Source organism: Pecten maximus, chromosome 12 (genome assembly GCF_902652985.1).
Source record: "Pecten maximus chromosome 12, xPecMax1.1, whole genome shotgun sequence".
Lineage (NCBI taxonomy): Eukaryota > Metazoa > Mollusca > Bivalvia > Pectinida > Pectinidae > Pecten > Pecten maximus.
The window spans coordinates 5,800,822-5,814,579 of NC_047026.1; the positions used below are offsets into that span (position 1 = coordinate 5,800,822).

Consider the following 13,758-nt stretch of genomic DNA (forward strand, 5'->3'; position numbering starts at 1 on the left):
TGTGTTTTATGTTGTAGGGTGTCATAAGCCATGGGTGTGGAGGAGAGCCGATGACAGAGTACCGATCCATGGTCTACTACCACGAAGACAAACCCAAGTGGTACGAGACCATCAAGGTAACAATCATCTGTATTTACTATTAATGTTAATGATCTATTTAGTCATTTCGTTTAAACTTCTGGGGGCAAGCCTAGTAACAACTTCTGGTACGGAATCCTGAAAGAACACAAGGTACGGAAAGAGTCAAGTCCTCCTCATTTCGGCTTGAAAACTTGTGAAAGCAGTCTGAGTTATGTGATGGAAAGTATGTTAAAGTTTTCATTTCATCTGAGGTTTTATGAAACTTTCTTAATTCCAAGACCTGAAAAAAACAAAACTTTTATTGTTTCGTAAAATCACTTATAAAACTCATTTAAGATTCTATTTTCTTTTACTGTTCCAGGTGGCTATATCTACAGAAGAGGAATTCAGAGGATTACATCTCAAGTTTTTATTTAAACACAGATCAACAAGTGAAAGTAGGTTTAAATCTATATGATAGTTCGATGTCGTAACACAATTGATACAGCTGTCTGAGACAGTGTGTTAGATTAATTCAGCTCTAATTTTGAATTACTCCCAATATCAGGATTATTGATGACAATGTTGGATTGAAGTTTTCAGCTTTTCTTAGTCATGGTTCTGTTAAGATTGAAGACAGTAAAAAAAAAAAAAAAAAAAAAATGGTAAAACAAATCAGAAAATGGTTTGTTGGTATCAAAATGCCTTTTAAATTATTCAAATGAATTCAGTAAAGAATGAATTCCTAGCACATGTTCAGTCTCAGATTTGAGGAAGATGTATCTTTGTACTTTGACAGGCAAAGACCGATCAGAGCGACCGTTTGCCATGTCTTTTGTGAAACTGATGAATAAAAACAGCACAACATTAGCAGACATTGATCATAACCTGTTAGTGTATAAGGTATGTCATTTATCCCTCAGTTAATGCAACATCGCAACCTGTTAGTATATAAGGTATGTCATTTATCTCTCCATGAATGCAACATCATAACCTGTTAGTGTATAAGGTATGTCATTTATCTCTCAATGAATGTAACATCATAACCTATTAGTGTATAAGGTGTGTCATTTATCTCTCCATGAATGCAACATCATAACTTGTTAATGTATAAGGTATGTCATTTATATCTCAATGAATGCAACATCGTAACCTGTTAGTGTATAAGGTATGTCATTTATCTCTCAATGAATGCAACATCGCAACCTGTTAGTCATTTATCTCTCCATGAATGCAACATCATAACTTGTTAGTGTATAAGGTATGTCATTTATCTCTCAATGAATGTAACATCATAACCTGTTAGTGTATAAGGTATGTCATTTATCTCTCAATGAATGTAACATCATAACTTGTTAGTGTATAAGGTATGTCATTTATCTCTCCATGAATGCAACATCATAACTTGTTAATGTATAAGGTATGTCATTTATATCTCAATGAATGCAACATCGCAACCTGTTAGTGTATAAGGTATGTCATTTATCTCTCAATGAATGCAACATCGCAACCTGTTAGTGTATAAGGTATGTCATTTATCTCTCAATGAATGCAACATCATAACTTGTTAGTGTATAAGGTATATCATTTATCTTTCCATGAATGCAACATCATAACTTGTAAGTTCATGAAAAAGACTATGAGTATTGTTAAACCCTGACCACAAAATGTCTAATAAAATATTGTTAACAAAAGCTATCCAGATCGTAATTATTCATCCTCTCATTCCGCTATTTGCTCCAGATCGTAATTATTCATCCTCTCATTCCGCTATTTGCTCAAGATCATGATTATTCACCTCGTTCCGCTATTTTTTCCAGATCGAGAGAAAGCATGATGATAGTGACCCATATCTTGACATGCCGTCCACACGAGATGATTTGGATCCACAGGACATCCAGAAGGGTAGCAAGATAGCACTATTCTCAGGACCCTTCACTCTCAACCAAAAGGATAGCTTCATGATCAACACGTTTGTCTGTTCCACCAAGCTCACACATAATGGTATGTCACAAGTGGGCTGAAGGCAAAAAAAAAGGAAATGTAAAATGGACTTGGGACATTTGTAGGTGTCCAGGGAGTTGAGACCATGATATTTCTCTGTTTATTTCAATAAAATGACATGTTCACTAATAATAATCTTCTTAAATTTTGTTATGATATCTTACACTAGCTTCTTTAATAAGAAATGGAGTCATTGTTAGCTGGTCACATGACCTGGTATAATGTCTGCATTTATGTCTATATCCTATGTGTGTTAACTTTTGTATTAAATATCAGGGCAAGCTATTAACATTAGGACAGGCTATTATTGTAAGGACAGGCTATTAAAACTAGGAGAAGCTATTACTATAAGGACAGGCTATTGACATTAGGACAGGCTATTAACATTAGGACAGGCTATTAACATTAGGACAGGCTATTAACACTAGGACAGGCTATTACTATTAGGACAGGCTATTAACACTAGGACAGGCTATTAACATTAGGACAGGCTATTAACACTAGGACAGGCTATTAACATTAGGACAGGCTATTAACACTAGGACAGGCTATTAACATTAGGACAGGCTATTAACATTAGGACAGGCTATTAACACTAGGACAGGCTATTAACATTAGGACAGGCTATTAACACTAGGACAGGCTATTAACACTAGGACAGGCTATTAACATTAGGACAGGCTATTATAAGGACAGGCTATTACTATTAGGACAGGATATTAATATAAGGACAGGCTATTAACATTAGGACAGGCTTTTAATATTCAGACAGGCTATTAATATTAGGATAGGCTATTGATATTAGGACAAGCTATTAATATTAGGAAAAACTATTAATATAACGACAGGCTATTAAAATTAGGACAAGCCATTAATATTAGAACAGACTGTTAATATTAGGACAGGTTGATAATACTTGGACAAGTTATTTACATTTGACAAGCTATCAACATTAGGACAAGCCATTAACATTAGGACAGGCTGTTAATATTAAGACAAGCTAATAACATTAGGAAAAGCTAATAATATTAAGACAAGCTAATTACATTGGGATCTAATATTAAGACAATGTAGCTAATTATAATCATGTGCTTAAATGGAAACATATGTAATGAAATGTATGTTGTGTTTATTATCATGTTTGGCTGTGCAGGCTACGCTACACTTCAACAATGCTGTTTTTAAGATTGGTCATCTGTGGTTGTTGAATTATTCATAAGTTACACTGCAAACTTGTTTTTGGTACAGTTGACCTCCTTGGGCTGTTAAAATGGCAGGAGATGCTGAACGACACCACTGTACTGAGGACGCACCTCGACAAACTTATGCACGTAGACGGAGAGGAGATAGTCAAGGTCAGTATCAAGGTCACTTTGATGATATTTTAACCTTAACAACTGTAACTTAATAACAGTTATTATCAAATTTAGTATAGCAACCCACTGTCATAGCTATAAGGAATATCCTATTTCAGGAGTAACATCATAACGATTAGATTTTGTTTTACAGTTTCTACAAGATCTTCTGGACTCTTTGTTCAACATTCTGATCGAGACCAACATTTCTGAGATGTATGACAACTTAGTGTTTGAAGCTTTGGTAAGTAGATGTATCATTGTTTCATGGTATTGTCCTCTTCACTGACTCAGGTTACACTTAACATTGAACTCCATATTAAACTCACTTCCCACCAATTTCTTTAAACAACTTTTACTTCATAATCACTGATGGGAATTTAACCAAATTTCAGTGAAAGTATCCTTAGATCATGGGGAATCCAAATTGTACAAATGAAATGGCTGACCCTAAGGGGGCGTAGGGGGCGGGGCCATTGCTGATTGTCATATTGCTTTAAGGGTCTTTTTTCTCCTGATACTAAGTGATGGATATATTATATCATATGGTCATATTTAGCATGAAGCATCCTTAGGTAGTGGGGACTCAAACTTGTACATATGAAGGGACTGATGACCCCCATAGGGGCCGAGGGACGTGGCCAAAAAGGGGTAATTTGGCCATAGTGCTTTAGGGTGGCGGCTTCTCTGATACTAAGCGAACAATACAAGCCATCTGGGCCTCTTGTTATCAAAGAGGGACTTGGTTTACATTACAAACAGTTATGGTAAATGTGGGGAAAATAAATTTCAGAAATAACCCTTTATTATTCTGATTTTGTGTCTGATTGATTCTGAATATTTATGATTGGAAAGATGCAAGATTGTTGAATTTCATTTGTACATTTCAAGGAATTATATTTCCATAAGTTGCTGTTGTCTGCCTGTATCATTATGCCTTGTGATTTCAATAGTTACTAAAACAGTAGATATCAGTTGGTGACCTTGACCTTATGACCTTGTGACCTTTCCCTTGCTGTAGGTACACATTATCGGCCTGATATCAGACAGGAAGTATCACCAGTTCCGGCCGGTCCTGGACGCCTATGTGACCACTTCCTTCAGCTTTGCTATGGCCTACGAGTATGTACAAAGATTCAATGTATTTACCAAGTTCCAAGATCCAAAATAGATGTGAAAATACAACTTTTGTGAGATTAAGATACCACATGTGTAAATCTGTATGTGAACGGCTTAGATACAAGCACTGTAATGAAACTGAAATTATATGGAACAAACAACTCTTGATTTTACCAATAGTCACACTAACTTCTGTTTGCAAAACTATTTGTTAAAACTGATAAGATACAGTACTGTTAATGATAGGGTAGATAATGAGGAGATATTAATGAGGAGATATTAATGAGGAGAGATATTAATGAGGAGATATTATACAGGAGATATTATACAGGAGATATTAATGAGGAGAGATATTAATGAGGAGAGATATTAAGGAGAGATATTAATGAGGAGATATTAATGAGGAGATATTATTTAAGAGATATTAATGAGGAGATATTAATGAAGAGATATTAATGAGGAGATATTAATGAGGAGATATTAATAAGGATATATTATTGAGGAGATATTAATGAGGAGATATTAATGAGGAGATATGAATGAGGAGATATTATTGAGGAGATATTAATGAGGAGAGATATTAATGATATAGGGTAGTTAATGAGGAGATATTAATGATATAGGGTAGTTAATGAGGAGATATTAATGAAGAGATATTAATGAGGAGATATTAATGAGGAGATATTAATGAAGAGATATTAATGAGGAGATATTATTGAGGAGAGATATTAATGAGGAGATATTAATGAGGAGAGATATTAATGAGGAGATATTATACAGGAGATATTATACAGGAGATATTAATGAAGAGATATTATTGAGGAGATATTATTGAGGAGAGATATTAATGAGGAGATATTAATGAGGAGATATTAATGAGAAGATATTGACTAGATGTGTCATTTTAATGATCTGTTATGTGTTGACAGGAAACTGATGTTGATCCTACGAGACTATGTTGACCGAGCCATGGAGGTGAACCAGAAGGTGTTGATACGAGCCATGAAGTCACTGGAATATCTCTTCAAGTTCATCGTGCAATCTAGGAATCACTTCTCCCTGTATGTTACCTGCCTTATCTGAACTTATAACGCCAAATAATCTGTGTAGTCAGACAACCTGTGTAGTCAGACAACCTGTGTTATCAGACAACCTGTGTTGTCAGACAACCTGTGTAGGCAGACAACCTGTGTAGTCAGACAACCTGTGTAGTCAGACAACCTGTGTAGTCAGACAACCTGTGTAGTCAGACAACCTATGTAGTCAGACAACCTGTGGTGTCAGACAACCTGTGGTGTCAGACAACCTGTGTAGTAAGACAACCTGTGTAGTCGGACAACCTGTGTTGTCGGACAACCTGTGTTGTCAGACAACCTGTGTAGTCAGACAACCTGTAGCCACTACAGAATTTATATAGATTTGATCTGCAGGATATAATATCTAAGGGAAACACAACATTGCCCACATTGATTTAAATGCGTTATGTGAAAATAATTATCAAAAAACTGAAAGAAATGTACTATTGTCTTCATCTCTACAGCTGCTGTTCCATAAATAGACAAAAAGCCGATGGTTATTTTTAAGAAACAATTTTTTACGTGGTATTTCAGGTTGAATGAGGGACGAGGTAAACAGCTGTTTGAGCTACAGATGAAGCAGCTAATACAGGCAATCAATGGTATGATGTTATATACGAGTGACAACACCCTGCTGGCCCAGGTAAATAGCAACCAAGCTCTTCAGTATATCATATAGATAAATACAAATATTAAAATACAGTGATATCCCACCGTATTGCACAGTAATCTCATGCTTCATCTTTCTCATTTGTTTATATATACAATAAGACAGATATTACACACTTGTGATGTCACAGCTAGATAGGTCACTATCTAGGATGAATGACATTGGTTTTCAGGTGTGCATTCCACAAAATTACCCATATCTTGATAATGATGCAATATTTTCACATAATTTCCTCACAGTACTTTATTTTACAAAATTGTATAACAATGATTAGCCATACTAAAAAATCATTCAGGGTACAATTTAAGTGTATATTTTGTTTGTGTGTTACCAGGGTTCAGCTCTTAAATACATGTGTTCTGCCCTTCCTGACATCATCCATGTGTTTGATCCTGTGGAACTCAGGTATGTCACCATACTTCGTTTTGTTTTGTTTAACGTCCTATTAATAGCCAGGATCATTTAAGGATGTGCCGGGTTTTGGAGGTGGAGGAAAGCCGGAGTACCCGGAGAAAAACCACTGGCCTACAGTCAGTACCTGGCAACTGCCCTGCGTAGGTTTCAAACTCGCATCCCAGAGATGGAGGGCTAGTGATAAAGTGTCAGGACACCTTAACCACTCGGCCACCGCTGCCCCGTCGCCATACATTTTTTTGAGAATTTGGCTTTAAAATGAAATAATTCCAATTGGGAATGGGGTCATTAACGGCCCCAAAAAGCCCTCAGAAAAAAACCTGACCATGCATAGATTTTATGAATTAAAGAACAAAAAATTGATTTATGTTTTCATTTACATAACTATGTTTGATTTCAGTGGGTTGATGGTAGAATTCATCAACAACGTGCCGAAAGAACGCCTGACCAAACAGAAGTTGAAGTGTATAGATTATCTTGTACATAGTGTGTTATTCAAATCACCAGGTTAGTCAAAATCAGTATTTTTAGTTCAACAATGAAACACAATCAATGTGGCTTTGTTTTACCTTGTAACCATAACAACCGGTGTCTTGGATTATCTCCCTTTTAGATGTGTAACGCGAGACAAACAATACTGGTTATCCTTTTGTCACTTTGTCTCATTTTTCCCAAAGAATTAATTTGTTGACGAAAGTGTTACTGTATTTGGGGCTAATATGTTATGGTTGGACCTAGTTGGGGAACTCAAATTTCGTTCAACCACACCTTGTAAACGTTCTGTAGTTAACTTTAAACACATTTGCCATGTTGATTTTTTGTGGTATTTATTTTCGCACTATATTCATTGACAACAAATATCTCGAAATTATACTCCCCACAAAAATCACTAACTATTACAGTATGATATTTTGTTGCTATGGAGATGTGTTTATTTGTCTTGATGTCTTGTTGCTATGGAGATGAGTGTTCTGATGTATTTCAGGTTGTCGTGCTATCTTGCTGCCAATGATCCTGCACCACACCGGCTCGTTACTGGAGAATCAGGAAGAGCTTGAGGATTGTGTAGATGTACTCAGTGATCTTATGGACCAGATGCATGACAATTCTACAGTACGTATCATCATCTCCTCCTTGTCATTAAGTTATTTCCCACCAACTTACACCCCAGCTCAGGTCCAATTTCCTCTCTAATTTCCTCCCTAATTTCCAACACCAGTGTACCCTAAACCTTGCACGACAATATCTCTCCTTCAACCCTGATTGCACCTCCAACCTTACCTCTAACCTATTTTCTCTTACCCTCATTTTCCCTCCTTATCCTCATTACCATCTAATGAACTCTCCCAATTACCCTCATTTTCCCTCCTTATCCTCATTACCATCTAATGAACTCTCCCAATTACCCTCATTTTCCCTCCTTATCCTCATTACCATCTAATGAACTCTCCCAATTACCCTCATTTTCCCTCCTTATCCTCATTACCATCTAATGAACTCTCCCAATAACCCTCATTTTCCCTCCTTATCCTCATTACCATCTAATGAACTCTCCCAATCTGTCATACTGTATCTGTCCTTAAGATGTCTTCCATTCTCATTGTAACTTTTTCCTCTCTCTTTCCTTCTTTTCTATCCTTCTCTCCTTCCCCCAGCTCCTGATGTTTAATTTTCAAGTTGCCGTGTCGGTGATAATATATTTCATACTGATACTATCAGTGTATAGAACATTATCCTCGGCTAATTACTGACATTGGATTGGCTTTATAGAAGCTCCAGATTACAACCATCTTCGTTGTTTGGGAGCAAAATAAAAAAAATTTACTTATTTTTGTTGGTTTATCTTGCCATTTCAGTACTTCCAGTACTTTGATCTGTTTATTTCCAGGGTTCCCATGCCAGTGATATTGATTTGATCATGAAGATGAACCTGAGGATCGTGATCCGCTCGGCTGTGTGTATGGACAAGAAATCTAAAGAAGCAGTAAGTTCGGTGTAATACAACTTGATCCTCAAATACATATTAAAGTTTGTTAATATAGCTAGTGGTTCATGAATGCTGTAGTTTCCCATGATTGTCGGTTGTCTAGAAAAATATTATTATGTATTAGCTTAGGACTAGAAAGATTGTTGTTGGTGTTTGTTTGGTAGAACACCGAGCTGTTGTATTAATAAACTTCTTATAGCTACTTTCAGTACTTCACATCATCAAATTGACCGATTTAGCGCCCTTGATAACAAAAAATGTCGAAAAATCATGACGAAGGAATGAGATACTCGAACTAAAAAGAGGACTGACATTTATAAGTGAAGGGGCACTTGCTAGGTTAAATACGGTACTACTGTTTACCTAATAAGTCCCAATTAATAACTTACTTTCTTACTAGATTTAATACGGTACTTTTACTTACCTTGTCTGAATCAGACCCAGTGACTACTAATTAATTTTCTTTTCTGTTTTCTACACAAATACTTTTTGATTTGATGTGTTTTGAAGTTTACCTGCTTTCCTGAGACGTTCTGACCTAACACCTAACACACCTCACTAACCACTGTGTCCAATGGTTCGGTCATCACCATTGTCTGCCAGAGAAAACATTAAGCAACACTTGCTTTCATTTTTTGCCTCGTTGGAGAATTTTAGAATTTAAATAAAAAAAAATTTTTACCATAAAATATGAATTCTGACCAGTGCAACATGTCATCTTTACATATAAAATAAAAATTTGATTTCTTATATTACATAAAATTAGAGTTGTATTATGAAATCCCTGTTTTATTGTAACAGTAAGGCTAAAATCCTGTATTATATGAATGCTGTTGTGTAAATTAAATGGGTTTTTTTTTGCGCTGGAAAGTTATGCTGAGAGTTCATTCCTTCTGTGAGTTCATGAAAGCTTGCTTTGTGACAAAAAATTAAGTCAGTTCTCATAATCTGAAGAGGCTAATCATTTTGCATGTACAGTCAAACCTGCTCTAACGGTCACCTTGAATAAGCGGCCACCTCCGTTAAGCGGCCAGTCTGTGGTCCGCCTGATGGAAAACACTATATAATGAACCTTAAATAAGCGGTCACCTGTCTAACGCGGCCAAGGGCCACAAAAATCTGCCCCGAGTCGTTGTATCGTCCTGTATTAAGCGGCCATTTTATCCAGAAGTAGACATCTGCGATGATCACATGACCAGGTATTTTTGTCAAATTCATCAAAACTTTGATCTTTGTTGGTTTTCATTTCAAAATACACTGTACATGGTATATTGTTATCAATATCAATAAGTGCATTATAATATGATCAATTCAATAAACTGTTGAAAAAACAACAGGCCGTTTCTGGCCAACCTGGTTTAAGCAGCCACCTGTCTTAAGCAGCCAATATCTGTCGGTTCCTTGGGTGGCCGCTTAATACAGGTTTGACTGTACAGAATTTGCTTTGGTCACATTTTTCTCAGTAAATGAAGACAACCTGGTATAGTAAATAATTCTGTCATCCTGTCAGCACGATAGGGTCAGTCTGAAACACTTCTTTTGTAAAGAAAATACGGCTAACTTCAAGGAAGTGTAATTTCTTCCTACCTCATATGGAACCGAGTTTCTCCATTTAGCCATTATCTCGCAGCAGTTCTTTAACTCTTATGTAACACAATCAGGCTGTTACGTGGGACCATTACTGGTGGAATGGCTGGAACAAAATTGATTCTATGCTAACACTTTCTCTGCATGTGTATAATTTCTATGATAATGTTATTTTCAGAGAAGAACCGAGGTAAGATTTTCACACTTTGCTGAATTTTTGTGGTGTATACGGCAATCTGTTCATTTGTTTATATTAGCTCCGTGTGACTGAACATGGGACTGTCCAAAGGTCAAGGTCATTATATGTGGAGAACCTATTGCCAATCTAACAAGCATGCCGTCTGTTCTTGCTTGTTCTGTGTGGTAAAACATCTAATTTCTAAACTTAAAAATACTTTTGTGTGTGGTATATTCCTGATTTTCTGCTTCTCACAAACAAAAACTTGTTTTCTAGTTTTTAAATTATCTCTGAAATATTTCGTAAATACTTTTTGTCAAAGTTTGTCAACGTATCGATTATATATAATATTACCCAGTATATATAATACTGTCACTCTTGATATAAGATATGATGTTATAATGTTGAAGATTAAAGTCACTGGACCAAGATCAGGTAGTAAACACTTATGTGACCAAGATCAAGTAGTAAACGCTCAAGTGATCACGATCAGGTAGTAAGCATTTGTGACTGAAAACAAATATCAAACGTCGACAACATTTCATCAATAGGGATGGCTCTTTTGAAATGGGTGTGGTTGTGTGAATCATTGACCAATCAAATGCTTGACCAGAATCATGGTAAGCCTCATTCTGACCTAGCAAAACAACGAGTCTAAGTTATGTGATCATGATCAAGTAGTAAACATTTTTGTGATCATGATCAGGAAGTAAACATTTTTATGATTATGATCAGGTAGTAAACGTTTTTGTGATCATGATCAGTCGTACACATTTTTGTGATCATGATTAGGTAGTAAACTTTTTTGTGATCATGATCAGTCGTAAACATTTTTGTGATCATGATCAGGTAGTTAACGTTTTTGTGATCATGATCAGTCGTAAACATTTTTGTGATCATTATTAGGTAGAACAATTTTAAACATTTTTGTGATCATGATCAGTCGTAAACATTTTTGTGATCATGATTAGGTAGAACAATTTTAAACATTTTTGTGATCATGATAAGAACATAGATTTGATGTGTGAAACAAATAACATTCAGGTTCCTGTGGGCATTTCTGATAACAAGGTTTATGTTCGTACAGAAACTCATTTTGTAACTCTTAATGTGGAAGTAATAAATAGTCAAAATTTCTATAGTCAAATCTATATTCCACACTATATGAAATTGGAATTGGATGTTTCACAGTGAACAGGTGTTAGACAGACACAACCACAGTGGTCTGGTAACTGGTGACAATAGCTGGAGCATTTTTCATGGTATTTTAATGTATGATATTATCTTTGACATTGCAGAGACCTAAGTAAGATACTCTTATAGGAAATTGCACAGACTTACCAATGTGAAGCCATCTGAGTCATACAAGGAGTGTTACTGTTTACATTGTACTTGTTGAAACTTACATGTTCACAGCTTAGTTTATATATATATGTACTTACTAACCTATAGCAGGTATTGTCTACACTGTGTGATAGGTAGGCCTGTAGTTTTAATAGGAGGTTTGAAAGCTAAATACTACATGTATGTTTGGGTGTTTGAAAACAAGAAGTTTAAAGGTTATTAATAAAATAAGGTTAAAGGTCACATAGTGGAGGTGAAATGTCATATGAAGGTAGGTGAATTGGATGAAAGAAGCATTAGGGTTAAAGGTCACATATAGATGAGGTTAAAGGTTATATGGTGGAGGATTGGATTTAAGAAGCATGATGGTTAAAGGTCACAGATGAGGTCAAAGGTTATATGGATCAGGAGGATTGGGTGAAAGAAGGATGGGGTTAAGGGTCATGGAGGAGAGTTGGATGCAAGAGGATTAGGGTTAAAGTCATATGGAGGTGGGTTAATTAGATGTAATAAATATGGGTATTAAAAGGTCACAAAGACAAGGTAAAAGGTCAATGGAGGAGAATAATTAGATGTAAGATGGATGACGGTAAAAGTTCACATAATGGAGGTTAAAGGTCACAGATAAGAGGGCTTCATGTAAGAAGGATAAGGGTTAAAGGTCATGCAGGTAGAGAATCATGAAAGGTCAGAAGGTATAAGGGTTAAAGGTCAGGTAGAGAATCATGAAAGGTCAGAAGAATGAAAACTGGGGTATTGTAATTGTTTTCGATTGTTTAGAGGAACAAGGACGTATCTCCAACATGGAGTGCTTAGAAGTAAAGGGCCGTATCTCAAAATTATCATTTTTTTTATTTTGATAAATTGCAATTCCGACTAAGCTTTTCTTATAGAATATGTACTTTATATCAATGAAAATTGTCTAATTCTTTTAAGTCACATAGTATTTAAACAGATTTAGACCATTTCAATTGATATTATGTACAAATTCTATAAGAAAATCTCAATCGTATTTGTAATTTATTAAAATCTAAAAATTGATAAATTTGAGATACGGCCCTTTACTTCTAAGCACTCCATGTTGGAGATACGTCCTTGTTCCTCTAAACAATTGTTTTGTTTTTGTGACATTGCATGCCGTTATTTACTCAGTGGTGTTGATTTTGTACATGTCATTGCTTTTAATGCAGATTCTCACTCACGCTTATATAAATCACATAAATGTTTGAAATGATTAATGTTATCATTGTTGTTAAAATGTGAATTATTTAACGTAAAATAGAGACATCAGTTTTATCCAGTAGTGTTTGTATCATTATGCCCGGCCATGAAATGGGGGCGCATATAGAGTTACCCATGTCCGTCGCGTCCCGATACAATGTAACAAGCTGATCTGAGGAACCACTCAGGTTTCGCGATGTCAAGTGGCAGCGGGGTCATTTATGTCTGACAGACATTTTCTTGTTTTAGATAGCTGTTATACAGGTGAAATTAGTAGCCATATCAAACTTTATTGTTGTTTACGTGCTTGCCTGTCGTGGATATTATTGTCGCTGTCCTTCAACATAATAATAATTTACTATCATATTTCATTCCATCGTGGATATCATTGTCGCTATCCTTCAACATATACTATATTATCATATTACATCCATCGTGGATATCATTGTCACTGTCCTTCAACATTATACTATATCATCATATTACATCCATCGTGGATATCATTGTCACTGTCCTTCAACATTATACTATATCATCATATTACATCCATCGTGGATATCATTGTCACTATCCTTCAACATATACTATATTATCATATTACATCCATCGTGGATATCATTGTCACTGTCCTTCAACATTATACTATATCATCATATAACATCCATCGTGGATATCATTGTCGCTATCCTTCAACATTATACTATATCATCATATAACATCCATCGTGGATATCATTGTCGCTA

The 13,758-nt window shown here is 35.6% G+C and overlaps 1 protein-coding gene across 1 annotated transcript in view; it reads left to right on the plus strand.

The window, feature by feature from the left end:
• Positions 1–13,758, plus strand: part of LOC117339992 (dedicator of cytokinesis protein 1-like) — a 91,915-nt gene that overhangs the window by 23,572 nt on the left and 54,585 nt on the right. Inside the window, 14 exon segments of the mRNA XM_033901719.1 lie at positions 18–116; positions 443–518; positions 860–963; positions 1,881–2,064; positions 3,313–3,419; positions 3,574–3,663; positions 4,441–4,541; positions 5,468–5,599; positions 6,149–6,257; positions 6,619–6,689; positions 7,099–7,205; positions 7,684–7,811; positions 8,587–8,682; positions 10,451–10,462. Of these exon segments, the coding sequence (XP_033757610.1) occupies positions 18–116; positions 443–518; positions 860–963; positions 1,881–2,064; positions 3,313–3,419; positions 3,574–3,663; positions 4,441–4,541; positions 5,468–5,599; positions 6,149–6,257; positions 6,619–6,689; positions 7,099–7,205; positions 7,684–7,811; positions 8,587–8,682; positions 10,451–10,462 (1,416 nt within the window).